Genomic DNA, 26,823 nt, shown 5'->3' with positions numbered 1-26,823 from the left:
CGAACGGCCCACTGTTGTTACATCGTTGGAGCGTACCACTACGGTATTATCGGTACCTTTAAGTGACCCTATTAACATGGTTTAGCGACCAAAGATGTAACTAACAGATTGCCAATGGTTGCCAAAACTACTTGCTTAGTTAGCGAAATACCAAGCTGCGACCTTCTGATCTATTAGTATCACCCTTGTACCCGACTAGTTTGTTGCGTCCATGGTTATAACAAATTCACGGTATTCCGAGTCCACTCGAGTCATTTTCATTTTGCCATCGAGTTAGGCCGAGTTTGAGTAATTCTAAAAAAGTCACGTCCAAGTCCAACTCACAAATTTCAGTCACGAATCGTCTAAGGGTCAGGTTTTGTCATCATGAATTGGAAATGTGGCGAAATAGTGAATCTTCTACTGCGGCAACGTTTGCAATTGATGTGATACTGATGTTTGATGAATAGTTTCAGGCTTTCGGGGCAATTTAAGAGGGAACATTCACTTTATAACATGAAAAGATCTATGTGACACTCATATATTGTCAAATTAATAAAAATCTAAAATGTCGTCGCGGGCCGCACAAAATGCTATGGCGGGCCGCATGCGGCCCGCGGGCCGCGTGTTTGAGACCTCTGATTTACAGCCTATATATATGTAGGCGAGTTTCTGTTTTTAAGTGATTAGTTGGTCAATCTATTTTGCTTGATTTGGCTATGGTACCATATGTCCCCCACCCCATAAATATTGTAATCGACTTAAAAATAGTCCACTCGAGGATGGTATTGATTCAAATTATATGTCCCATTATATACCCTGATACAAGCCCTACACTTCACATCAAAAATTATGGCGGGTTTGTTAGTCTGAAAGGTGATATAGAAAAATGCAAATGTCGATCCAAATTTACTTTACTGCCCTTAAAACGTAAATCATTCGTCACAGACCCCATAACTGACGCAGGTCGATTTTTTTGCGCGCGAGGAAAGATTCTGTCAGCATGTAATTGTAGACAAATTCACGGAGTCTAATCATGGAATTATCATGGAGAATATTTCAAGTATTTTTGGTCCCAGTGATCCATCGGTACCACATCTCCTCTAGTAGACACAACAGTGTTGGAATGACTCGAGCCAGACTCGAGTGACCTTTTTGTATGTCTTGACTTGACTCGAGTCACTTCGTAAAAATGACTTGACTAGACGTGATTCGGTGCATCCGAAAAGTCGATTGACTCGTGACTCGGAGCAAAATTTTTCGAGTCGATTTCAAGTCATGACTGTAATCGGTGTCGATAAAACTCACTGCATCTTGCACATGTTCGGATTGGTCGCGAAACACTGGTGTTGCCTGTGAGAGCGACCAATCATTCAATGAGCGTGCGTTTTACTAAGCCTCCATCGTTCCGTCACAAATAAAGTAACCATAAACGAAGTGATCGGCGCTTACAGCTTACGTTGTCGTAAACTAGTAGTAAAGGGTTTGGTATCACAATATTTATATCTGTTCTATAGACTGCTAATATTGCTCCGTTATCACCTTAACTAAATCTATTGCTTGATTTCAATAGAATTATAATATATAGTTTGTAAAAGTTTATATTACTCTTCAACCATTGTCGTATATAGGCTTGAATTGTATCTCTTGGATGTGTAACGGTTAGTGCATTGCATCATTTCGATTAGTTTCTAATTTCTGAGGTTTCGTATTCTGTTCTCTATTTTGGCTGATAACTATAGACTGAGGCTAAATAGAAACTTATGTAGTTTAACAGATATACGTATGTGTGCGTGCAAGTATATTTAGCCCTATATTCGTTCCTCGATTTAAAATAAATGACCACTCAATCTGTATTTCGAACAGCTAGTAAAATGCAATGACGTAATCATGCCTCGCACTCCGAAAAGGCAACCTGACTTGAATTATGACTTGACTCGTGACATAACTTGGCTTGACTCGACTTGAATCGAGTCACCTCAAAACATCGAGTGACTTGACTTGACTCGAGTCACCTTCAAAAATGAATTGACTTGACTTGACTCGAATCAAAATGTGCAATGACTCGAGATGAATTGTGACTCGAAGGTAGTGACTTGATCCCAACACTGAGACACAATGCTACTTTTCACCATTCAAACTATGAAAGGTCAACAGTTTCGCCTTGAAAACTGTTCAAGTCGAATTGGAAGTGGTCTGAAAGGCAATCACTGAGGTAAGTGTGGCAAGTAAGTAAACCCTACTCTGAGTACTCCGAATAAATAAATGTAGCTTATGGTGATTTTTCCGACACCTTCGATTTTATATTCGACGTACACTAGCATTGCTCTTTTTGACATGTAGTATTATCTTTTACAGCTACCTAAACATGTACCTAATACGAGTTCTCGGAATGATTAAAAGTACTTATTTACTGACCACTGCCGGTAGTAGATGCAGCCTATATACTACAACAAACGATATGTATACATCTTTCAAAATTTATTCCACTTGAAGCTTTTCGATTGACGCTCATCATGAGCGAAGGTCGTAAATGCGGATAACCTAATTCGAAACCTAGAATGAATGATGTTTTGCCTGTGACGTTATCATGACAAGATCGCCGAGTCGAGAAAAGCAGACGAGAACGCACTGTAACGGTAAAACAGATACAAATTCAACTATAAAATATCCGAATGTAATATTCCCAGCGTATGGAGATCTCCATTGTGGCGGCAGATGAGCGTCTTTTTCAGCATTATACTGGTGGACTCGAGGACCCTGAAATGAAAAATAGAGTGGCGACGAACAACTACGGAAACTTATTGCTATTATAATGTTTGCTTCAGTGGGTGCTGTCTGATGGCGGAATTACATGCCGTTATCTTAGGATAATCGCAAATGGCATGCAATGGAGACTTCTCAGAGACTGTGATGATGAAGAAGTGTCATCTCATCATCAATCAACATAGAACATGTTGACATATAGGCCTGCGTTGCTGCAATCGCTGAGATGCGCGACTGTCGCATCGGCACGTATATTGTAGGGATGGTGTGAACCTCTGAAACGTTTACGTGAACGCGAACATTTTTAAAAGGTTCTGATTGAACGCGTACGTGAACCTCATGACGTCACGTGACGTTACATTGCTAATTCCAACCCTACGTCTCAGTGAAAGGATAGCCTATATCAATGTACAATATACATTGTACACGATACCTATAGCGACTACTCGGGCTACATAATGCCACAATGCCCAAGTACATATTGACGTTTTAAACATCGCCCAGTGTATGAACTGGGGCAATCAAATGATAAAATAATCCCATATAATCAATATCATCTGTCACTTTCCCAACAATGTCGACGCAAGGGAATATAAACTTATGCCAGACCGGACAGTGTACTCGGCTTCTGTGTATTGCTACGTTGATATTGAGCAGAGTGTAAAACGTGCTTCTATACTTGCTACCGATATTACCCCATTGACAAGTTATACAGCAGTAGCCAACAGGAACACCCGCAATCACACGGATTAGGTTTTCATGATACAATAAAAATATGAAGTCAAGATTGACCCTGTACGCCTGCTAGATTTTTTACATGAGACAACGATATCAATTTCATTGATTGATTGAATGATCCTCATTCGCTGACTACATGTAGTGTATTTCGCTATTGATGTTGTGTGATTGCGGTTTCATCTCACAGCAGAGAGTCGCTAAATATTGGCAAACGGAAAGCTGGATATTTCGAGCCAACTTTTATAACAAAGCAGTAAAATTTTTGAGAATGTCAAGGTGCATCCTCGTTTGGTGCTGATTTTTTTTATACTGCCAGCGCCATGCATCGAGCGGCCCTCGGTTGAAATGCAATAAATTGTGAAAATTGTAAAACTATAACACAGAAGAACGGCGAAGGTGAACCTCACGTTCACACCATCCCTAGTATATTGAATATCAATCTGAACAATCACACGTAGGGGAGATGTGGTACCGATGGATCACTGGGACCGAAAATACTTTGAAAATTCTCTATGATAACTCCATGATTACACTCCGTGAGCTTGTCTACAATTGCATGCTGGCAAAATCTTTCCTCACATACAAAAAAATTCGACGTGCGCGAGCAATGGGGTCTCTCACAGATGATTTTTGTTTTAGGGGGTGTAAACTAAATTCAGATCGACATATACATTTTTCTTTGTAACCTTCAACACGAACAAACCAGCAATCATTTTTATTGTGAAGTGTAGGGCATGTATCAGGCTATATCATGGCACCTATTATTTTTTTCAGTACTTTCCTTGAGTGGACTTTTTTTCGATTCATGTATAAAATTCGTAGGGTGGGGACCGATGATACAATAGCCAAATCAAGCAAAATAATCAAGCATACTAATCATGAAACAAATGAAACATGTCTACGTACAGAAAATCTTTATGTAATAATTGCATATGATGTTTTATCGCTATAACGAGGTATTTGGAAGTCACACTGTCAATTTTCGGACAATATGTATGTACCCTCAAATTTGTAAGTCCGAGCCTAAATCGAAACGTGATTTTATGACAACATTTGAGTTAATATTTATTCTATTTTTTGACAGTTGCGACCAAACATTCTTCTTTGGCTTGCTGTAACTTAGATTATAATACTGAGCAAGAAAAGTAGTGACATTTGAGTTTTTTAGGGTATATGTGTCATAGGTCCCCGGGTCGTGTGTCATTGGACCCACCGGGTGGGGACCGATGACACGTTCGAGCAACAAATTTTGAACGTCCATAAATATTTTCTGAAAAGACGGATATTCATGCATATGTGCGCGATAGGTAGAGCTTGTATCAAAGTGCTGAGCCAGCAAAAGATCTGCTGTTTTCGGCTGAACATTTCAGGGCCAGCGATCATTTTCCGATTTTTGATCCATCGGTACCACATCTCCCCTATCACATCCTGTCACATTGCCGTTTGCAAGCATTCGGTAGTCAGAAATTGTTCCACTCGTGAAAAACAATGGCTCGCTGAGGATACAATTTGCGTTTCGTACCTGTTACAAACAACGCCAATCCAAGGATGATGTAAATAGATCGCCGACGTATGTGCGGTTCGGTCCATCGAAGAAGAATACGCAGTAGCATAACACACGCAACTCTTCAGGCAAGTCATTTCCAACCGCTAGAATAACAGATATTAGTTATGTTTAACTTACTCAAGGCCGGGACGAGAATCATTTCGGATTAGCATCAGACGCTATAGAACGAATACCGTTCATATTACAGAATATATCTTGATTTGTACTGGTTATAGACCTTTTGTTTCTTCTGTGAAGAGCGCATCATGTCCATTGCCTATTTAATTTGCCAACATGAAAATAACGGCTAAAAGCTAAGCATAAATCACAAAAAGTCCGACATCTATTTTGAAGAATATTTCTCCTCAAACTTGAGCATATTGTATGTATGAAGAGCTGTCACATATCGCAACATAAACATATATAGCCTACCTATCGTACGTTGGAGTAATGATATGCATTGCAGTTTGGTCCATTTAATAGCATTCGCCAATCAGAATCTATCGATGCTAAAAGAACCGATATGGTATCTATAGCAGTCCATGTGCTGGTACTAGTGTTGGGATGACTTTTTCGTATGACTTGACTTGACTCAGGTCACTCGTCAAAATTGACTTGACTTGGAATGGCGCTTCAGAAATATGTAATGACTCGTGACGCGGAGCAAAATTTACGAGTCAACTTCAAGTCATCAAGTTATCGATGCCTATTATTTACATCACTGTATCTTGTGTATTTTCGGATCGCTCGCGGTGTCACTTGTGAGAGCAACCGGTCATTGACTGATAGTACGTTTCACTCATCGTCCATAGTTGCATCCCAGATAAATAGACCACAAACACAGATTATGTTTTCGTAGTAGCATTATGTTAATCTAATAGCAACGTGTCTCTGTTTCTTAGACTGCGCAGTCCTCATCTTTATCAACCCCTTGTATGATTTAAATCGAGCTAATATAGTTTATGCGTTTATATTCTCACGGGTGTATAGATGGATATTTGTACCAAATTAATTTCTTTCAACTTCTCGGGGCTTGGTATTCGATCCTATATTTTGACTCATAATAACATACTGTAGCACGTAGTGATGTAGTTACTCACTTATTTTATTAACAGTTCTACGTGTGCGTGTGCGATACAACGCCTTTTGCATGTATATTTAAGTTTTGTATTCGTTAGTTGATTCCAGATAAATGTCCAATTAATCTGTCTTTCACAGAGCTAGCTAAATATATTGACTTTGAATCATCAGTTATACTTCGAAAATTCAATTTGACTTGAATTGTGACTTGATTCGTGACTTGACTTGACTTGACTCGAGGCAAAACGTGCAATGAGTCTAGATGACTCGTGACTCGAAGGTATGGTTACAACACTGGCTTGTACACGCTTTGAAATGTTCGTTATAAGTAGGCTACTTAGCAGTTTTTTCATGCTGCTCCGTACATACTCTGATGTTCGGAATGCGGATCCGACACCCAAAAAGGTTAGGGGCCACTGCTTCAGATCCTAGTCTAGAGTCACATCGTTAGAAAACCACCCTGTTAAAGCGGTAGTTTCTAACACGAAGAAAGATCGACTAAGCGCAACTTACACAGAATCAGTGCGTAATTCGTAACATATTTTCAACATCTAACGTTATATTGTGCATTCAAGTCACAAAAATAAACACATTGCTAAAGTATATGCCAGTGTGTTGCTTAGCGTTCAACGACCTTCAAATATACCGTAATAGAAAACCACATTGAGAATAGTGGTATCCTAGGATATTCAACGTCATTAGCACAGCAATGACGACGAACAGAACATATTTTCTTTACATAACAACAAACCTAATGAATAAAATTAAATCAATTTCAGGCTCAACTTTATCAATGACAATTACCAAATATTTGATATGATGAATAATAGCAACGGAATTTTCTGAAATCCCATAAATGCATGCACCCGACTCAATAAAGGTGAACATCAGCTGGTTGATCATTGGGAGTGACGATATTCCAGATAAAAATCGTGGCGTTGTTGACAAATATCAGAATGAAATACCTACCATTCACGCTGACGCCGCCGTCGTGCTCCTTATAATAGTAGTATTCACATGCTAGCAGTGCGGCTACCATTCCAATGAGATTGAGGATATACACGATACCGAGTGCGAAACCTCGACCACCTGGAAACGTCGAGAACATAATGTAATTTTCGAAATCGGCCAACTATATAAGATAGTAATTCTATTAATGACCCGGGCAGGCCTTCAGGAAACCCTAAATATTCGATGAGTCACAAAAACAAAAATCCAACTCATTACTCATGGAATACATTACTAGGAGTAGAACTACACGAAATTCCGTCAACATAGTGTTAACGGGACAAAACAATTACCACAAAACCAAGATATTATATTAAATATTTCTTGCAAATCATTGCCATTTACGCTGTTCCCATTCAGAGACTATAGTTCAAAAATGCGAGGCTTCACATTGGAAAGCGCCATGGTATTGCTCGGTCGAACATACATACGTTAAACAGTGGCGAGATAGCGTAGTGATCTAATCCACCAGTACAAGACCAATGGGTTGTAGGTTGAAGTCCGACCGAGATAGACTCCAGAATTTCTACTTAAGTGTTGGAGGTTTATCTTGGCTCCTCCTCGCCATCTCATTCGCGTGTAAGGGTTGTCATACAAAAAGCCCAGTAGTGGGGCCGTGCAACAAGTCGGAAGATACGGAAACAAAAATAAGGTATATTGGCCTGGCGTAAATGACCATTGTAGTCGACAAACACCATGAATACCACAAACAACAAAGATACGTTATACTAATTGCCAAATCGCAAAAGAGTTTTGTTTGTTCGTGGTGTTAATCGACTACTATGGTCATTTACACCAGGCCTATATTCTTCCTTTTTATTTCGTAGCTGCCGACTTGTAGCAAGTCCCACTTCCAAGCTTTTATAAGACACCACTTGCACGGATGACATGGCGAGGAGAAGCCTAGCTCCAGATAAACCTCTAACACTTAGGTAGGAATTCTGGAGTCGACCTCGGTCAAACTCGAACCCGCAATCCATTGGTGGTGCAGCCTCACCCTGTCCAATACCAAGTACGCCACTGCACGTGAAGTAACCGCGCAATAATCGCGACTTAACTACCGATCCCGCATTGCCTGCAACCAATGGTGTTCAGGACGAGTGTCTCGTCACAAATGATATGTGTAAGTTTAATGTGTGCATTGACCCCCAGGGAGCCCCTGGGACTTGCTCAGGGAACCATGGTTTAGAACCACTGATATAACATATCATCTCATCAATGCAGAAGTCCTTGGAAAGAAACTATTCATATTATTTCAGTGTATTCAAGTAGGCTAGTTAGTACCTGATTCGATTATTTACACCAGTGTTTCTGTTTTGGGAATACTTCCTCTTCTGATTGAAAAGTTTTTAGTCATATTCTATAATGTTTTTTACAATTTTGACAGGTAGAAAGTCCTTTTTGCGAGTCTCCACCAATTATATGAGGTAAGCTATCACGAATATCCCGTGAAATAGCCCCATCTCTCAAGTTGAATGAATATATTTTATATGATTCCATCTGCGCGTAGTGTCACTATAGTCATTTGCGTTAGTCGCGAATATATATCATATGAACAACATCGAAAGTTGCCACCTTCGAATAACTGCTAAATGTAACAAACATAGGCCTACTCGTTGAAACTACCTATTTCGGTTGCATTGAAGATCCTATGTTTCTAATTTTTATTGAAGAGGTTTTACATAAGTCGCAAAGCTGACTACTTTGACCACATCTGCATATTTGTTACGGAAAGGACAGCTCAATTTATTCTCTTGGTCCCTGTATCGGTATCGATATTCCCACCCGTCTACTTGAAGAAGCGCTTAGAGCTTTTAATACTCATATCAACTCAACATCAGGCGAATGTTCAGTTGCCACGACCTGAAACTCGTAATTCCCCATAACGACAATTTACATGCCAAAATGTGGATTTTCTTATACTCACACGATGGGGAAGATCTTTTGGATCCATTAGGTGATCGAGCAGGCTTCTCCGTCGACTCAGCATCTTTCCAGCAATCTAAAAGTCGTGAAATTGATGAAATCGGCCACCAGGAGTCGATGTGAGCATTGCGCACAGTGTGGTGTCATTGATAACACCGGTCTACAGTATTTTTGCGCCATGACCTCTTTGGGTCATTCATGCCTAATTTGGGGGCGCTCAATACGAATCTGACGTTATTTTCGCTCTATCACATCACGTTTTTGAGATATTATATATGTTGAATTATTCTTCTTTTTCGAGGTACTCAAGTAGATTTTGATTACTAGCAGTAGTTACTGAGCTGGTAATGTTTTACAACTACTTAAATATCTACATGAACAGTATTCTATATGAACTAATTACGTTTGCAATTCGGTTATTGTAAAGTAGAAAACAGTGTTGGGATGACTCGAGTCACCTTTTTCGTATGACTTGACTTGACTCGAGTCACTTTGCTAAGATGACTTCACTTGACTTGACTCGCCCTATCAGAAATGTGGATTGACTCGTGACTCGGAGCAAAATTCACGAGTCAATTTCAAGTCATCAAGTGATCGGTATCGATCAAGATCACTGTATCTTGCATATGCTCGGATTGTTCGTGAAACGCTGGTGTAACCCGTGAGAGCGACCAATCATTTAATGATCGTGCGTTTTACTGAGCCTCCATTGTTCTCTCACAAATAAATTGACCGCAAATGAAGTGATCGAAGCTTACAGCTTACGTTGTCGTAAACTAGTATAGTGAAGTAATTTCTGTTCTCCGATTTTTCCTTAACTAAACCTCTTGTTTTATTGAAACTGAATTTGAATGTTGTTTCTTTGTCCTCAACCATTGGCGCAGGCTCGAATTGTATCATATCGATTTGTAAATGTGTAATGTATTGCATTACTTGAAATAGTTTTCACATGTCGTAGAAATTCGTAATTCTACTTGTAATTGAGTAGCAATGTAAGGTGTTGCTTGTGCGACCTGAGTAGCAACGCTGATCACTTCGACCAACTCTAGTTCATAGTAAAATGTTACGGTAAATCAGGAACCGCCAAAAATTTGAATCGTTTAGTTTTTAGAACAGGCGTTTAATCTTACAAAACACTAACAAAAAGGATCGAAACCATTTAAAAGCATCACTGGAAATTAACCAATGCTCATCTCCGGCACTGCTTCAGCATAGAACACATGGTATTTGGTGTATGCCACAGAATGTCCTATGTCAAGACGGATCGACAGTCCTAGAACCGATGAATATTTATTTCTATTGTGAACTAACACGCACTTCGGGTTTCGTGTTGATCTGTTAGTAAGCGGTCTCCCTTCATCTGGTTGTGTAGAATAGACAATGTAAAATAAGCCTTTTATATCATGGCAATTAACCAAAAGAAAAACAATTAAAAAACAGCTTTCCTCGATTCCGATAAAATGTGACGGTATATGGAAACCGGGGAAAACGAATTAGCATAAGTACAGGCGAAGAGTAATGATGATAAATTCTTTCCATTTGTCATGATAAGCACTTTTTCCGTTGTAAATGCAGACATCCTGTTTATATTATTGTTTCAAAACAAGCTTAACGGGCCTCATATTTCGGTCATGTACCTGAGTGAACAATTCTGTTTTACTTAATATACCAAAAAATGCAATGCTTATGGTTTTCAAACTTTCACGTTTTACGAAAGAGCAATGTGCTGTCAGAAAATGCATTGACCATTTAAGTCTGGAGGACAGATATATAAATAGCTAATTTAGGGAACTGAATTAGGTACAGAGTTACTAATCACAATCTTTAAACGAAGAGTGGTATATAAAGATAATGACTGCTACCGAATACAAATAGTTGCATCCACATAAAAATTCATGGGTCGAAAAGAGGTCCTGATCGAAATAAGATATCAAACTACTGCATTTAAGTTCACCGAAAACCGAGTTGTTCTGCTCTACAACAACCCAGGTTTCATCAGTTTATTTAGGGTGGAGTGAAAATGACTTTTTTTTATATCGAAAAAAGGGGGTTCTTAAATCCCGACAAATGATGTAAAACTTCAATAGAAATGAACTGGAGTAACCACATTTTCCAGCCGGTAAGCCCATCATTTCTGCGGGGGGGGGGGGGGGGTGAATGGACCATCTCGGGAACCGCTGGTCGTATAGTCATGATATATAGCTCAAAAGCAGCGGAAACATCATGGTTCTATCTGTCCTAAGAAGAAAGTTTTCTCTATTGTGAACACAAAGCGAGTTATGTGGTATTGTGACTCAACCAGTCCATCTGAGCAGCTCAGGAGCAAGCGCGCACTAAAGTGACAGTGCGGATGCTAAATCGGTTGCGCAACAATGGCCATTACTCTAGCTCTAGCGGTTTGCGCTGTCACTCACCTGCTCCCAGACGGCATCATTGCGTCACAATACCAAACTCAGTTACAATGCAACATGCGAGGCTAATTTTTGGGGGTTCTAGGAGCACGAGCAGAACAAAATTTGTCTTTTTGCAATCAGTACCGCGGTGGCTCTCGATTGATACCCGTTTTATCAAATTTAATGCTCGACAAGCCGGTCTAAAATTAACGTCAAGTTGCATTTGAACAAATGGAAAGTGTGACGTAGACCAATTTCACTGAGCCGTGAGATTTGCTTGTGTCCACACCATATAGGACACTGATGGAACACTAGGATTCCGCGAGCGAATCTCAGGCGCAACTGGAGGTCAAGTCACGCACTGAGCTCATACATATGATTTTTGAAGATACGCTCGTCCTGGCCATCATTTGTTGAAGGTAATGAGGTCCGACCACTAGAAACATTATAGTCCCAACAAATAAAAACAGTGTAGTGAATACTTTTAGAAATTCAGCATCATGTATGCTGTTACCTTACAGAGACCCTCTTTTCGTACTGTAGAAACGCATACGTGGCACCAATTTCTTGATTACAAATGAAATAAAATCGGCACTGCACACGACGTATCATCAATAATAGCCACAATTTAAATACTGATCATACCGAATTGCGTGCAACCAATAATGGCTAAGAGGGACGTGCATGGTTACAAATCATATGTACAAGTCGAGTCTGTATCCTCACGTTCAGCGATCCCCGGTTAGGAAAGACTGATATCAAATACATTATCATAGACTAGAGGTTACTCGCCGATATTTTTTATTATGCTTCCGTAACTATCGGCTTGTCGCAAGGTCCCTCCTAGGCTTTTGTGACATGTCACTTACGCCGATCAGATCGCTATGATCAGCATTTATAAACCGATTCTTGAGTCAACCTCGGTCGGACTCGAACCCGTAACCCATTGCTGTAGCAACTATTGATCACACCACTACGACATCTTGCCACTATAGCTTATGTAGGTTTTTCATGATTCAATTATACTTACTCAAAGAGTTTCAGTCTTTGGACTGCTTTCGCCCTTCTTTTTTTCACAATTTCCCGATTTGTTAAGATAAAAGGTAGTTTTGGTGTAAGTTTTTATTACTTTCATGAGGTGAATGATTGTTAAAATCTCGTGAAATGCCCCTTTTCGTACGCTCAGAGAATATTTTTAAAGAATGCGACTGACGTGTCACTAGTAATTCTGCTTCAGTCAAAAACATACATCCTGCAACCAACTTCGAAAGACGCCACTTTTGAGTAACTGCTAAATGTATGCGACCGCATCAATCAAATACACTTTTTAAAATTACCTACTCGAGTAGTATTGAGAACTTTAATTTTATAAATTCAATTTACCAGGTTTTGCCAGGACTTGGAAAGTGCTGCTTTTACTCGTAATTAGAATTACGGAAGCACTTCTAATTCTACTTGAGTTGTAACGCCGACTATTAGGCCACATCTGCATATTTGTAAGATAATATCAATTGTATCTCCATATCGGTATCGATATTCTCATCCGAATATAGTGATATACCGATTAGAACTGTCATTACTCGTATCAATACAACATCAAACGAATATTAAGTTATTAAGTCGTAATTCGTCATAACGGTAATATAGGCTACATGCTTAAATATGAAATTCATAACTAGAGTAATCTATACTCACACGATGGACTGAATCTTCCGGAGGTACTGTATGGTCGATGGGGCGTCCTGGTCGATTCACCGTCTTTGAAGTAATCTAAATATTTGTGGCACTGATGTAATCACCCAGTGGTTTCATTGATAATGCATATTCCGTGGAGACAAACAACGACATAATTCAGTAATCACTGGAATAATGCTCAGAATTATTCCCACATGAGTCAAAGAGAACAGGCTATTATTATTGGCAGGACATAACTATATTCAAGTAGCTATAAACATGCTATACCTGTACAAGGACTATGTCACAAACTTAACATTCGTGAGCATTGCACCGTGCGATGTTATATATCAGGTTATTGGTATTTTGTATAGATTGAAATCATGTATTCGTCAAATACCACATGACGATTTCCCCATCGAAGCATTAGAAATCAGCGGCTACTGATATAAATCATAACCGAACTGTTCTCTGCCGTTACTCGTGAGTTAAATCATTCTGAAGTAACCGTAATCGCTATCGATTAGCCTACATCGATGAAGTAATCAACCCAGTCTGGACAGAGCAATGCGCTTACCGGACGTGCTCAGTCAGGATCCTTATTACGTGATCTAAAACTCACCCATGTTGAGATCTGACGGTAATCTGGGTTGACTTATCCCCTTCCAATATTGTCGACTATATGCAGTACGTGCATCACGTACTTTCTGGATTCTGCACCTCACACAAACACACATCGTGATAAATTACTGTAAAATGACACTGTAAATTACAGGTTGAAGATGTTAGTCTAACGGAGACTAATACCGGATCAGGACTGATGTATTTGTCGATAAAGCCGGATTCGTACTTTGTTGGTGCGACTGGGGCCGTATCATGCCGGCGTAGTGACGCTAATGAACATGACTGTTGTAGCTACAAACTAGCTGCCAGCCAGTCGCCATTTCCAAGTCAGTGCGAATATAAACGAGCCATTATTATATTAGCTATTGTTTGTATAGATTACTTGGTATGGGACATTATCGGATCGGTTGTGGCACAATAAAAAATAATCCGGAGTCGCATTAGTGTTGGGTACCACCATGAAGAAAATTAGTCTTTAACGAACAAGAGTCGCTTGTTGCATAATTAGTTAAATGTAGGCACCGAGAATTCCAGGTTTGAAGTAAACACTAAACAGTTCTTATTTTACCGCTCCTTCTTTATGCTCACGGTGAATATAAATGCGCGAATTGCGTTTGCACAAGCGCGATATAAAAGAGCAAAATATGTAGGTAGGCCTATATACAAATACAGTCATCCTCAGCACGAATTACGTGAAAAGGCAAAACTCTACAAAAAAAAACGAAAAAACTCCGGCTTCTTGGTCGCTAGGTCGTGGGTTCGATCCCCGGCCGGTTCAGACCAAAAACTCGAAACTGATATCTGCGGCTATCTTGCTAGACACACAGCAATCACGGGTAGCATGGAGGAGAAAAATAGGGGTGAAGACTATATGAACTTACTATAGAGGCTGTATCGCATCTCCGTGGTCCAAGCATCTTGGTGGTGCAGGCAAAAAAAATATCGTCTCTCTCTCTCTCTACATAAATATAATTATTACTTTGCAAGTGGACGTTAAATATGGTGTGAAAGCAACCAAGATCTTATTAGCCTATTATCTACAAAATATGATAGACCACGATCGTAGCACATCCGGCAGTCGACGAGCATGTCAACATTCAAGTCAAAGTACCAGCAGATTATATGAATAAATACTAATTAGTGCTCCATACTAACGGACACCCATCTGACATCGACGTCGCCTTGACATCTGTCACACATCATTCCTATCGCTTTTCCTTTTATGTTACCATCTGTTATTTTCGTTTCAGTGCAGACTACATACCTCTTATATGCAAGTTCCGGGACAAGGTGCCTGATTGAAAGACTAATACGAGTCTTTCAACTCCTTCTTATCTTTTCGTTTTATTGTAATCTTGAGGTGTCCTGAGCTGGTTAAAATATCTATAAAACGTGGAAATGGTTGTTGACGTCTTGGGCACACTGAATATCTTGCAATATATAGCTCATTCGTCCTTCCTAAAACACTGGCACAGGTATATTTTTATCGATAACAAGACAAGATCAATCGCAGAGATTTATGGAACATAGCCGACTGTAGAACACCATTATAGAAAGTTTCATCGAGACTGAATTCACACATCAACCTTTCACACTGCTGACGCGTAACTGTGTAAGCTCAGTGCTCACTGACCTATAAGACTTCCAGCTGCAGAGAATTAGATAACAGCCTGGCAGTCAGACTTGCGTTAGGATTCGAGAATCGATCGCGTATTTATTGAGCATATGGCCGAATGAATGGATCGATTAATCCGGATAATAATTGGGGTATAACGCGAAGCATTCTTGCCTAATCAAGCACGCAGTATCTCGACTTTAATACGCGTATCCCTGCGAAATCGATCTTCTGACGTCTGAGAGGTGACATAGGCTATAACCAATAATATAGACATTGGGATCTTGGTGCTTTCGCCCCTAATTTGCCAGACTAGTTGACCCTACCCAGAGTTACATCGATCACACCCTGTCCTACACTGGTAATTTTCATGTTATTGTTTCATACGCCGATATTATTTTTATTATGGTTAAACGAATCAATAATTTTTCTTCATCTGTGAAGTAATAATGTTATTAATTACACAGACTGTCGGAGCGCTGCTCCTTCATCAGATATATGTGAGATTTGTGAAAGACGTATATTATTCCATCAAGGCAGTGGCTTTACTACCTAAACGACTAAGGAGATACGTGGAAAACACTTACTGGCCACGATATAATGTAGTAAATAGAGTGAGCGAAGCTGTTAAATAACGAAGTACCAATTTTTAGGATTCCACGAGTAGATTGTGCCTACCTTCACTGCTTTCAAAAGTGGTTATGTGCCGTTGCCACAAATACGACGGCCACCATAGCTCAGTGGTAAGAGCACTGGTCTCGTACACCAGAGGTCGAGAGTTCAATTCTCACTGGTGGCTCAGTTGTCGTGGCCGAGTGGTTAAGGCGACAGACTAGAAATCTGTTGGGCTCTGCCCGCGCAGGTTCGAGTCCTGCCGACAACGTTTAGCACGGTTTTGTAACTGTATTGGCGAGTGGACCATGATTTACATGGATTGGGACTCCATATTGGGTCACGCATTTATTTTTACATATGTTTAGCCCGTGGTTCATAACCTTTACTACCCCGCGTCACGCTTACGCTAATCCACCGCTGTCCCCTTTCAGATACGCGTTCAGAAATGTGAGGCTTCACCTTGGTAAATCGCATCGTACCATCCCATGCGTACGACATTGTACCCGACGTACAATCACAACAGTCATAATTCGACTACTGATCGTGCTAAGATATCTGCAACCATCAACACCGGCCCAGACATCCGTATCATCACAAATCATATGTATGAGTTGAACGTAGTCTGTGTCCTGGCATCCAGGCAACCCCTAGTGTTCCGTGGGACACCGATTGACAACCACTGCAGTAATTATTGAGACGGAATTGGCATTTAAAAGGGACTAGGTTTCGACAGGTAGAAATTTAGAACATAACTTCTGACTTTAAAATGTATTTAGTTCTGTAGCGGTGACGGTTGCCGGAGAACCCGGCACTTGGAGAACCCGTCCCTACCAACTCGGCCCTCGGAGAACCCGGCCCTTGGAGAACCCGGCCCTCGGTGAATTCCTCGGGAAATTTTGAAATTAAGTGTATTCACAAGTATTATTATGAATTAATAAAGTAATAATGTTATTATCAACTGATTTGTCAGTCTTGTAAGGAGGTCAGGGCATGCGTAGGTCACGCAGTCACGGCGTGATCAGATCACGGATTGCGCAAGCGCCAAGCGCGGGAAAGAACGCGACTTTCACATATCGACCACGCGTGATTTTGTCGTTTTTATTTATATTAGATGTGATTTTGTCGTTTTTATTCCATTATATTAGATGTGACATTTACCTGATTCAATTGATTGTGTGAAGTTGGTCAGAGCAGGCTGTTAAGGGCAATGCAACTGTAGGTTGAGGTGGGGTAGGGAGACATTAGGGTTCGGGGAGTGGAATATTGGGTTCAGGTAGGATACTAGGGTTGGGGGAGGGGGGATATTAGGGTTAGGGTTAGGATATTAGGGTTGCCGGGGGTGGGATATTAGGGTTAGGGTTAGGATATTAGGGGTAAGGTTAGGGTTGTCGGAGGTGGGATATTAGGGTTAGGGTTGTCGGGGTGGGATATTAGGGTTGTCGGGGTGGGATATTAGGGTTGCCGGAGGTGGGATATTAGGGGTAGGGTTAGGATATTAGGGTTGCCGGAGGTGGGATATTAGGATTGCCGGTGAATACAAAATTTCCCGAGGGCCGGGTACACATTTAATGCATTTTTAATTCAAAATTGTTCGAGGGCCGCATTCACCGAGGTCCAGAGTAGTCGAAAAACACCGTGAATACCACAACAAGTAGACCACGCGTGCTTGATATACAAAATGTCCCGAGGGCCGGGTTCTCCAAGGGCCGGGTTCTCCGAGGGCCGAGTTGGTAGGGACGGGTTCTTCAAGTGCCGGGTTCTCTGGTAATCGCGGTGACTACTGAGACTATCGCGCTGTTTCCGCCCCATAACAATTAGATAGTCATCTTTGTTGTGTAATTCTTACCAAAGTGTGGTTTCATCTGCACACTCCCGGATAGAAAATGACTATAAGAAATACCTGCGGCAATCGTCGCTCCAGTGGCGCAATCGGTTAGCGCGCCGTACTTATAAGACAGATACGGGGTCATGCGGAGGTTGCGAGTTCGAGCCTCGCCTGGAGCAAGTTTTTGTTGTCTCATTACACTGGTCTACAAATTTGGAGAAAAAAAAATGCGCCAACATGTTTGATGATTGGTTTTGGCTAATGTCATGTTGCTGAATCCGATTCGGTGCTCAGGATTTCTCCATCACGTCAGTTTTTTTTTTGGTTTGTATTATTTTCATTTTCATAAATTATTTAGTTAGTGACATTACGCTGAGCGTACAACAGAAACCGATCAACTATATTGTTATTGAAATCATCTATAATGATGAAACCTGTGTTGTTCTACAACAGAACTACTGAGTTTTCGGTAAACTTGAATCAAGTGGTTCTCCATTTTCTTTCAATCTGGACCCCTTTTCGACCCATAAAATTATAAGTTGACATAACCATTTTTAGACGGTAGCAGTTTTTATCGTTATTTACCTCTCTTCGTTTAAAGATTGTGACTAGTAGCTCGCTATACGTTATCTGTCTTTATATATCTGTCCTGCAGACTTAATCGATCAATGCATTTTGTGACAACACACCAGAGTTGGATCAATTGTAATTTGTAATTGAGCTGAATGTAATTAATTACATTTGTTCATGTAATTGTAATTGTAATTGTAATTGAAGCATTTCTGTTTTGTGTAATTGTAATTGTAATTGTAATTTGATCAAAATTTTGCTCAATCACTATCTCAATTACATTTTCATGGTAACCTGAGAATCACAACATAAAATAATAATTCAATCAATCATTTATTCGTCGCACCAGTGAAAATCCGGTACGAACCAGGATGACGACGAGGGGCCTTAAGACCTATAAACAGTCACGACATGTAATAATTAGCCTATTTACATCGGTGTTGTATGCGTGCGGCGTTGTGACTAGATAATTCAGTCACGCTAAACTGTTTCCCATACTTCAGTAGCAACAGAAAACTTTGTGAATTACAATATAGGCTAAACTAGTGGTTCTCAAACTGGGGGCGTGCCCCCTTTTGAGGCGTGAAAGCATCTGAACGGGGCGCGACGCTCCAGTGAACTGAAATCTTTTCCGCGCTGGCGCTTGGCTCCATTCACCTTCGTTTTATGGTTATTGCTCGGTGTATAGTCTGAATTTCGTATTGGAGAATTCTCTCATCAACAGTCATGACCTTCCATACCATCAAACTATATGTAAGGATTTCTAACTTTCTGGTTTCATTGTGTGCTACGACGATAAGGGGGGCACGAAATATTCACTGTCATAAAGGGGGGCGTGTTTAAAAAAGTTAGAGAACAAGTGGGCTAAACGAAATCCTAATATTTCAAAAATGGATGAACAGCAAATAAATTCTTTTGAAACCTGGGCTGAACCATTTCCTACACCACGGTCAAAGTTTTTTTTAATCTCTGACCAGTGCCGAGGCTTGTTGCAACAATAGCAAAAAAAATTCAAGTTTCCAACCAAGGCTTCATCAAACTTGACCATGCATTTGTAGAGATGTTATCCCAATCTTACCTCCAATCTTGGCCAGAAACTTTTCGCACCCTTATGTTCATCAAATGCAATCTAACAGTTTCCGAGCAAGTGAAAATGTAAATGCGAACCAAAATATTGTAATTCGTAGCTATCAGGAGGTTCTTTCCTTTTGCATTTATTTTAATTTTGCACACCTTATCGGTATCATCCTTATCGCTGACACGTTACCAATTACATTTCATTATCCTGACTCAGCTCTGAGTAGCCTACTCGTTTGGTTACATTTCATTGACTGTCCTGTAGCCTATTCGCTGTTAGTCGCTCAAACCTTTGGTTCTCAATAGTCGGTTGAAACATTTTATTTGCTTGTAGTTTTCAGTACTCATGATTAGGAATAGTTCGAATACGTTCGAGTTTTTTTTTAATTAACGGGTATTCTACATATCAGGAATGAAACATGAATAGCCTGAGATTGTTGCTAATGACGTCGCTATGGTTGTCAAAGAACACCTCTTTGCTGAATCAATCACCTGTTTAAAAGTAATTGTAATTGTAATTATAATTGTAATTAATTACATATTTAACAGTAATTGTAATTGCGATTGTAATTTGATATTTTTAGCATTGAGTAATTGTAATTGTAATGTAATTGAAACATGCAAGGAAGTAATTGTAATTGTAATTGAATCAAAACATTGTAATTGATCCAACTCTGCAACACACTTCTCTTTCGTAAAACAGAAATGTTTGCGAACAATAAACATTATATTGTCGGAATATTGTGCAGAAGAAAATTGTTCACTACGGCGCATGGCTCAAATATGTGAAACATTAAATGACACAGAATGTCTGGTTTTCCAAATAAAAAAGTACTTATCATGCTAACTTGAAATGATTCATCATCATTAATCTCTGTCTGTACTTATTATGGTAATTCTTCTTCTCCAGTTTCCATATACTGTCACATTTTATCGGAATTGAGGAAAGCTGTTTCTGAACTGTTTTTCTTTTGGTTTATGGTTACGAGATAAAGGGCTTACTTTGCACTGTCTATTATATACAACCTTATAAATAGAGACTACTTACTATAACAGCTCAACACGAAGCCTGAAGTGCGTGTTACTTCCCAACAGAAATAAATATACATCGGTACTAGGATACTCTACCCATGTCGACATAGGACATTCTGTGGCTCACACCAAATACCATATTTTTTATACTGGAACAGAGCCAGAGACGAGTATTGGTTAATTTCTAGTGTTATTTTAAAATGGTTTCGAGACTTTTTGTTTGCGTTTTGCATGATCAAACGCCAGTTATAAATAAAAGTAGCTTTACATTTTTGGTGGTTTCTGATTTGCCCTAATTTTGTACTATGAACCTGAGTTGGTCGAAGTGATCGGCGTTGCTACTCAAGTAGTACACGTAACGCCTTATATTTCTACTCAATTAAAAGTGGAAGTAGTAATTTCTAAAACATGTCAAAACTACCTCAGGTGGCGGACCAAATCAAAGGTCTGCGGATTACTAAAAGTCAGTAAATATCTAAGTATATTTGATCGGGAAGAGGGTGGTCGCAAACTTTCAACAGTTAGTTGGAGGTGGCTACAGGCTAACACAAAATGTCTATAATGACACTATCCGTAGGTAGAATCTTCGAAAATATATATTCAGTCACCGTGCTTTAGGGGCTGTGTGACGCAATGATCATGTAATCTATGAGAGTGGTGCATTCTTTTCCTTAAACTACTTTCTACTTTTCAAAATCCAAATTGCAAAAGTAAGTAGTTTATCCAAAATATTGCTCAGGTAAAAGTGGTAGTAGTCTGAAAACATATCAACTTCATTAATACTGAAAGCAGAATAAATCTATTTGACTACCCCGGTAAAATAGTAAAAATTGACGTACATATTATATCCCTAAAGTGACGAGATTGAAGAAAACTAACGCCATATTCGTATTCAGCGCCTCCAAATTAGAAAAAAATGAACCAAAGGATTGCTGGCGCAAAATCGTGTAGACCAGGGTCTTAGAACAGTTTCAAATTGTGTGGCATTGTAAAATAAATTCATACGTCACAAATGGTATTTTGTATCAGGATACGAACGCTTTGTGCTGAGACTGGCTGGTAGTCGAACATATCGAATATGGCGAAACGCAGCCATATTTTAAACACGAGTACAACATACCACACACACTTTTGGCGGTGCCGTTGAGGCTAACACGCCGGCCGCCATAGCTCAGTGGTAAGAGCACTGGTCTCGTAAACCAGGGGTCGTGAGTTCGATTCTCGCTGGTGGCTCAGTTGTCGTGGCCGAGTGGTTAAGGCGACAGACTAGAAATCTGTTGGGCTATGCCCGCGCAGGTTCGAGTCCTGCCGACAACGTTTGCATTTGTTTGCATTTGCAGTCATTGTAACTGTCGCGGCGATTGTACCACGATTTACATGACTCCACTCTTGGATCACGCATTTATGGTTACGTACCTTTATACCAGTGGTTAATAACATTTACTACCCCGCGAAACGATTACGGTAATCTGCAAGCCGTATGCTGTTTCCAGTGGCGGCTCGTGACAATATCGGGTGGTGGGGCAAGGGCCACAAGCGACTTGTTATCAATATGACGTCACAGTAGCGTTTTTCAACGTTCATGATGGTCACATGAATTTCCCGTAAACAATGATTTTGGGATTTTTGGTGCGCTTTCACACGCTCTGACAAATGCTTCAGATCGCGATAACCAATTTTGTTCCAACAAGAGCCACTGCTTCCGGTACCGGCACTGTCGAATAAAAGACAGTAAAAGCAAAACAAGGCGTTTTTATCCTCGCTATAAGTAAGCCATTCATTTTTATCGAAATGCGCTGAAGAAAAGGCACGAGTGCGTTTTCCTCCGGCGTACGATTGGACCAATGGGCAATTTCTAGGCTGATACGGACCTAGTCGCTTTACCTCTAATTTTTGCTCTAAAGGCAGCTGGCTAAACGGCGTACGGAGCAAAGATTCAACACGATTCATGTTCGCACTTGACCTGACTACTTATCTGCAGAAATGGAAATGACTATAAATCGAGAGATTGCGTATGCCTTACTGGAAAGGTCAACGAGTTCGGACACATACGCAATTGTTATCTCATAGATTGGACAAGGAAATGTCATGTTGAATCCAAAACATCATTCTGAAGAACTACGGATAGCAGCCTCGGAAATTCGGTCCCGGTACAGCTTGGGAGATTTTGACCTTGAGGCTGGAGATTGTCACACGACACATACGGCTTACGGTCTATAGTGTCTACTGTCTATATGTCTGCTGCAAAATCGCCTTCGGAAAATATATTACCGAATAAATACGTGGATGAAAGCCGAAAACTTGGTACACTGTTACATGAAATCATCGAGAAGTAGCCTCATGACCGTTTTCGGTATGGTACACTGTCAAAATTAATACGAATTGATCAACGCCGAATTTTGCGTAAAATTTACTGAGGAATAGGCTGATCAAGCGATAAGCTGTTAGCCGCCATCGAAAACGAAACAGCTATCGCGCTTGACAGGGGTTGTAATTGTGAGCAAATGGCCCGAAGGCCACCATTCCACGGTGAAATTGACATTGGAGAATATGAAATAAAACTAAATATTTGAATGCAAACCGAGGATGTTAGTAAATTGTTTCATGATATCATCATCTCATCACCTATCTCAGTATGGAACACAGATACACCGGCTTTTGCGTGAAATCCGCAATGCGTTAGGTAGGCTAAGTGTCAGATCAGCGCACATCTCTACCATACTCGAACTTGATAACGAAATTGCTGCCCTAATCATTGAGTGCCAACCTTGAGACTTGGCACAGCGTTCGATACTAAAATCAAGACATACCAAGTAAAAGCTCATGACGGATCTAGCTAAGGAGCATCGTTAAAATTAATGGAGACCAATACCGGCTTTGCGTGAAATATGTTTGCGATACATGACGGATCAGCACACACTCGACTTTGGAAACGGAATTACTACGCTAAACTTTGAGTAGAAACCCTGAAACTTAGGACAGTGTTAAATACCACCATCACGACATGACATACCAAGTTTCAAGAATTATCATGGTGTGAAACACCATCAAAATCGACCTATACCAGCAAAGGTCGACTCAACGCATATCACGGTATCCGAGTTCAGATATAGATACGATTGTTACATCACACCTTAGGGGCGACAGGCATATATGCCCCGGTTGCTCGGCCATTTTACGAATAGGAGAGAGTATATCACCGTTTCTTAATTGTGCGCGGCTTTGAGAGAATAGATAGTGAAAGCTTGTTATGAGCGCTACCGGGGCAAGCCCCGGCTAGGCATTCACAAAGCGAAAACACAGAAGAGAATTCGATTTTCGCAGAGACTTCTCTATGTATGGGCATTTGCAAGCGAAAGCACAAGAAGAACGCGGGTTTTGCTGTGATCTCGGTATATATTGAGCGCTGTGCGTCTATAAATGGTTAAATTGTTATTGAACAGAATTTTAGGTGGGGCAATGCCCCAGTTGCCCTATAGGACGAGCCGCCACTGGCTGTTTCCTTTCGGTGATATCGTATTGTTTGGTCGAAACGCAGGCGTGAAGTCAATTTTCATCTCGAAATGCAGGCGTGACAAATGAGCTTATATACATTGGCGTTTTAGAAATACTGAACTTCGGTTTGAATCGCGACCTCTCCTGCGTAGGTTATGCCAAACACATGGCGTACCACCACAATCCACAACACTCGCAATTCAACTACTGATCTGGACAAGATATCCGCATCCATCAATACTGGCCATGTCTTGACCTCCAGGAAATCCCTAGTGTTCGATGGAACACCGATAAACAACCATCACTGTAATTATTGGAGATATAATTGACATTTCAAAAGGAAGGGCTTTCGACAGGTCGAAATTTCTATCTTCACTTTTTCTGACTTGTACTTGTAATTTATTGTACCGTTAACTACTGGGGCCAATGTTCCCTCTAAGCTGCGCACGTACGCAATTGCGCAATGCTGACACGGTCTCTGCGCACAGGAACTCTAAGTTGCGCACAAAAAATCCGAAGTTATAACCTCTTTTTTAGTACCTACGAACTGTTGTCCAAGGGACCGCGCAGTGAGTTAGTGATTGCGCGCATACTCGTCAAAAATTAGAGGGAACATTGACTGGGGCCAACTCACTGTTTCCGCCACAAATATATTATACGAATTAGATAGTCATCTTTGATGTGCAATTCTTACCCAACTCTATTTTCAACTATACACTAGCGGATATTAAATATATTGAATAAATACGACTGTCTCGCATCGCTCCAGTGGCGCAATCGGTTAGCGCGCCGTACTTATAAGTCAGATACGGGGCTAATGCGGAGGTTGCGAGTTCGAGCCTCGCCTGGAGCAAGCTTTTGTTGTCTCATTATGTGTCAGTGTTCGGATCAATTCACTACCTTCGATTCATCTCGAGTCATCATCATCATCATTGGTTTATTAGCAATTTTATCAGTTCAATACACCACAAAAATGCGATACAATGAAAAGACAGGAAGATGTCGAAGCGACAAGGAGTAGTCGATGGAATCTGACACCCACCTTGGCCTAGGCGATGTAAAGAGGAGGCATGCACACTGAATGAAAGTAAAGAAGATAGTATAGAAAAAAGAATGCGACAAGAAATAGGGCGGCATGTCATGGGAAGCGAGATCGATAGGTCAGTCGTGGTCCGGTAATCTTGAGGATGGACTGTCAAGTCAAGTCAATCTATTTTTGAAGTTGTATCGAGTCAAGTAAGTTCGTTCATTTTCGGAGATGACTCGAGTCAAGTAAAATTGAATTTTCGAAGTATGAGTGATGATTCGCAGTCATTACAGTTAGCTTGCCGGGCCAAGGACATATCAATTGGCACTTATCTTGAATAAAATAACGAATATAAAGGTAAGCATATATGCATAAGGCATTGCATCGCGCTGAAAACTTAGAACTGATTATAAATTACGAGAGTAACTGTGTATAGCTCCATTCTACGATTGTTATTCAATCAGCCAAGCAGAGGATCGAATACGAAGCCTCGAGAAGTTGATACAAATTGATATGGTATAATACGCTACCCATCTACACATCCGTGAGAATATAAACGCGTAAACTCCATTCGTGCGATTTAAATCATACAGGTGGATTGATGAAGGTGAGCACTGTAGGCACCGAGCCGCCTAAGTAACAACGATACAATGTACTACTATTACGACAACGTACGCTGGGATGGAGGATAACTTTAACGTAACCATCAGCAAATAACTGGTTGGTCTCACTATTTTTACCGGTGTATCGCGAACACAATCCGAACATACACAAGACACAGTGATGTAATCGACGCCAATTGATGACTTGAAACTGACTCGTAAACTTTGCTCCGAGTCACGCGTCAATCCACATTTCTAAAGCGACGAGTCAAGTCAAGTCATTTTTACAAAGTAACTCAAGTCAAGTCATGTGCTACGAAAAAGTTTACTCGAGTCATCCCAACGGGGTTATGCATGTGTAATGGGGAAATGTGAGTGTTACCCTCATTGGTGGCTATGTCTTTTCTTAGACATAACCAGGGCTGGGCATCATTGTGTACCTGACGTGTTCGATTTTTTATCGGCTTTTTTTCTTCTGGCGTTCTAGTGTCATTCGTCAGTAAGTCATAACGTATGTATAACCTGTAAGGTGCTTACATGAATCTTTTATGCGAATAAAATAAAAGTGATGTCAGTTATTCATCACATTTAGGCTTGGTTTCGAAATGCTGACTACTTTATAGTGTGTAGCATTTTCCTGGCAGCATGGATGCCCTGATATCTCCAGTCGTCAAATCAGAGAAAAAATCTTTTAACTAGCCGCAACAATCGTATCGGCTACTTTCGATGCTCGGAAAATCATCTATCATATTACTCGACAAGGCTCATTGTACTTTTCATTTTATCACACGCTTGTGGAGTTCTGAACTTAAGCCAGAACTTGATTCGGATTCGAGTAGGCCTACTTGTATTGTTGTGGTCAGCCTTGGACACAGCCTTTGTCACATCGGGCATGGTACACATTTTTAATATACATGACCAAGCGGATTTACATGCATGTCTTACCAAAATGTGGCTTGAACTATAAATTCGGGAGCTACGACTCAAGTTACGGACGCACGATAAACGAGAGAGACTGATGGTGGGAGAGCGCGTGAATGGAAGTCGTACGTAATACGACCGAAAAAGGAATTACCACAGATTGATGTAACTGAACTTAATGTACTGGTGCAAATGACCTCATAGTCTAGAAGCGCCAATGTCTTGAATAAAACAAACAAACAAACCAAGCGTGTGGTTTGAACTGTAAATTCCGTGTACAAAAGAAATTAAATCATAAATTGTAGTTTAG

General features: G+C 40.4%; 1 protein-coding gene and 6 non-coding genes across 8 annotated transcripts; 6 read left to right on the top strand and 1 right to left on the bottom strand.

Annotated features, from left to right (window-relative positions):
• Nucleotides 1-2,443: 2,443 nt before the first annotated feature.
• Nucleotides 2,444-14,684, bottom strand: LOC145446256 (uncharacterized). Of its 2 annotated transcripts, XM_080324499.1 has the most exons (6): nucleotides 13,733-14,678; nucleotides 13,132-13,206; nucleotides 9,045-9,119; nucleotides 7,079-7,198; nucleotides 5,006-5,133; nucleotides 2,444-2,739 (listed from the first exon to the last, which is right to left on the bottom strand). In XM_080324499.1, exons 1-5 carry the CDS (start codon nucleotides 13,845-13,847, stop codon nucleotides 5,009-5,011), a joined length of 510 nt encoding a protein of 169 aa, XP_080180625.1. In that variant the 5' UTR covers nucleotides 13,848-14,678; the 3' UTR covers nucleotides 2,444-2,739; nucleotides 5,006-5,008. The 2 variants fall into 2 exon arrangements, with proteins under 2 accessions (XP_080180625.1, XP_080180635.1); XM_080324509.1 differs by lacking the exon at nucleotides 9,045-9,119 and having other exon boundaries at nucleotides 13,733-14,684.
• Nucleotides 14,685-16,075: 1,391 nt separating this feature from the next.
• Trnat-cgu (transfer RNA threonine (anticodon CGU)) lies at nucleotides 16,076-16,148 on the top strand. Its single transcript has one exon. It is a non-coding gene; the product is annotated as a tRNA-Thr (tRNA).
• Nucleotides 16,149-16,150: 2 nt separating this feature from the next.
• On the top strand, nucleotides 16,151-16,232 carry Trnas-aga (transfer RNA serine (anticodon AGA)). The gene has a single exon. It is a non-coding gene; the product is annotated as a tRNA-Ser (tRNA).
• A 1,646-nt stretch (nucleotides 16,233-17,878) lies between these two features.
• Trnai-uau (transfer RNA isoleucine (anticodon UAU)) lies at nucleotides 17,879-17,968 on the top strand. Its single transcript is given in 2 exon segments — nucleotides 17,879-17,916; nucleotides 17,933-17,968. It is a non-coding gene; the product is annotated as a tRNA-Ile (tRNA).
• A 3,660-nt stretch (nucleotides 17,969-21,628) lies between these two features.
• Nucleotides 21,629-21,701, top strand: Trnat-cgu (transfer RNA threonine (anticodon CGU)). The gene has a single exon. It is a non-coding gene; the product is annotated as a tRNA-Thr (tRNA).
• Nucleotides 21,702-21,703: 2 nt separating this feature from the next.
• On the top strand, nucleotides 21,704-21,785 carry Trnas-aga (transfer RNA serine (anticodon AGA)). Its single transcript has one exon. It is a non-coding gene; the product is annotated as a tRNA-Ser (tRNA).
• A 2,940-nt stretch (nucleotides 21,786-24,725) lies between these two features.
• Nucleotides 24,726-24,816, top strand: Trnai-uau (transfer RNA isoleucine (anticodon UAU)). The gene is given in 2 exon segments: nucleotides 24,726-24,763; nucleotides 24,781-24,816. It is a non-coding gene; the product is annotated as a tRNA-Ile (tRNA).
• Nucleotides 24,817-26,823: the final 2,007 nt, after the last annotated feature.

This window comes from Botryllus schlosseri, chromosome 1, assembly GCF_051294905.1.
Source record: "Botryllus schlosseri isolate E-star chromosome 1, Bs_hap1, whole genome shotgun sequence".
Lineage (NCBI taxonomy): Eukaryota > Metazoa > Chordata > Ascidiacea > Stolidobranchia > Styelidae > Botryllus > Botryllus schlosseri.
The sequence above is the reverse complement of the archived record's forward strand: the minus strand, read 5'-3'. Positions and strand labels throughout refer to the sequence as shown.

What these genes read in the sequence shown, in the direction of transcription:
- LOC145446256 (XM_080324499.1), bottom strand. Translation starts at nt 13,847, where the DNA reads ATGTGTGTTTGTGTGAGGTGCAGAATCCAGAAAGTACGTGATGCACGT. An exon ending in ACCGTCAGATCTCAACATGG is followed by an intron (nt 13,207 to 13,732) that starts GTGAGTTTTAGA and finishes ACAAATATTTAG; the next exon opens with ATTACTTCAAAGACGGTGAA. An exon ending in CGGCGGCGTCAGCGTGAATG is followed by an intron (nt 5,134 to 7,078) that starts GTAGGTATTTCA and finishes CTGTTATTCTAG; the next exon opens with CGGTTGGAAATGACTTGCCT.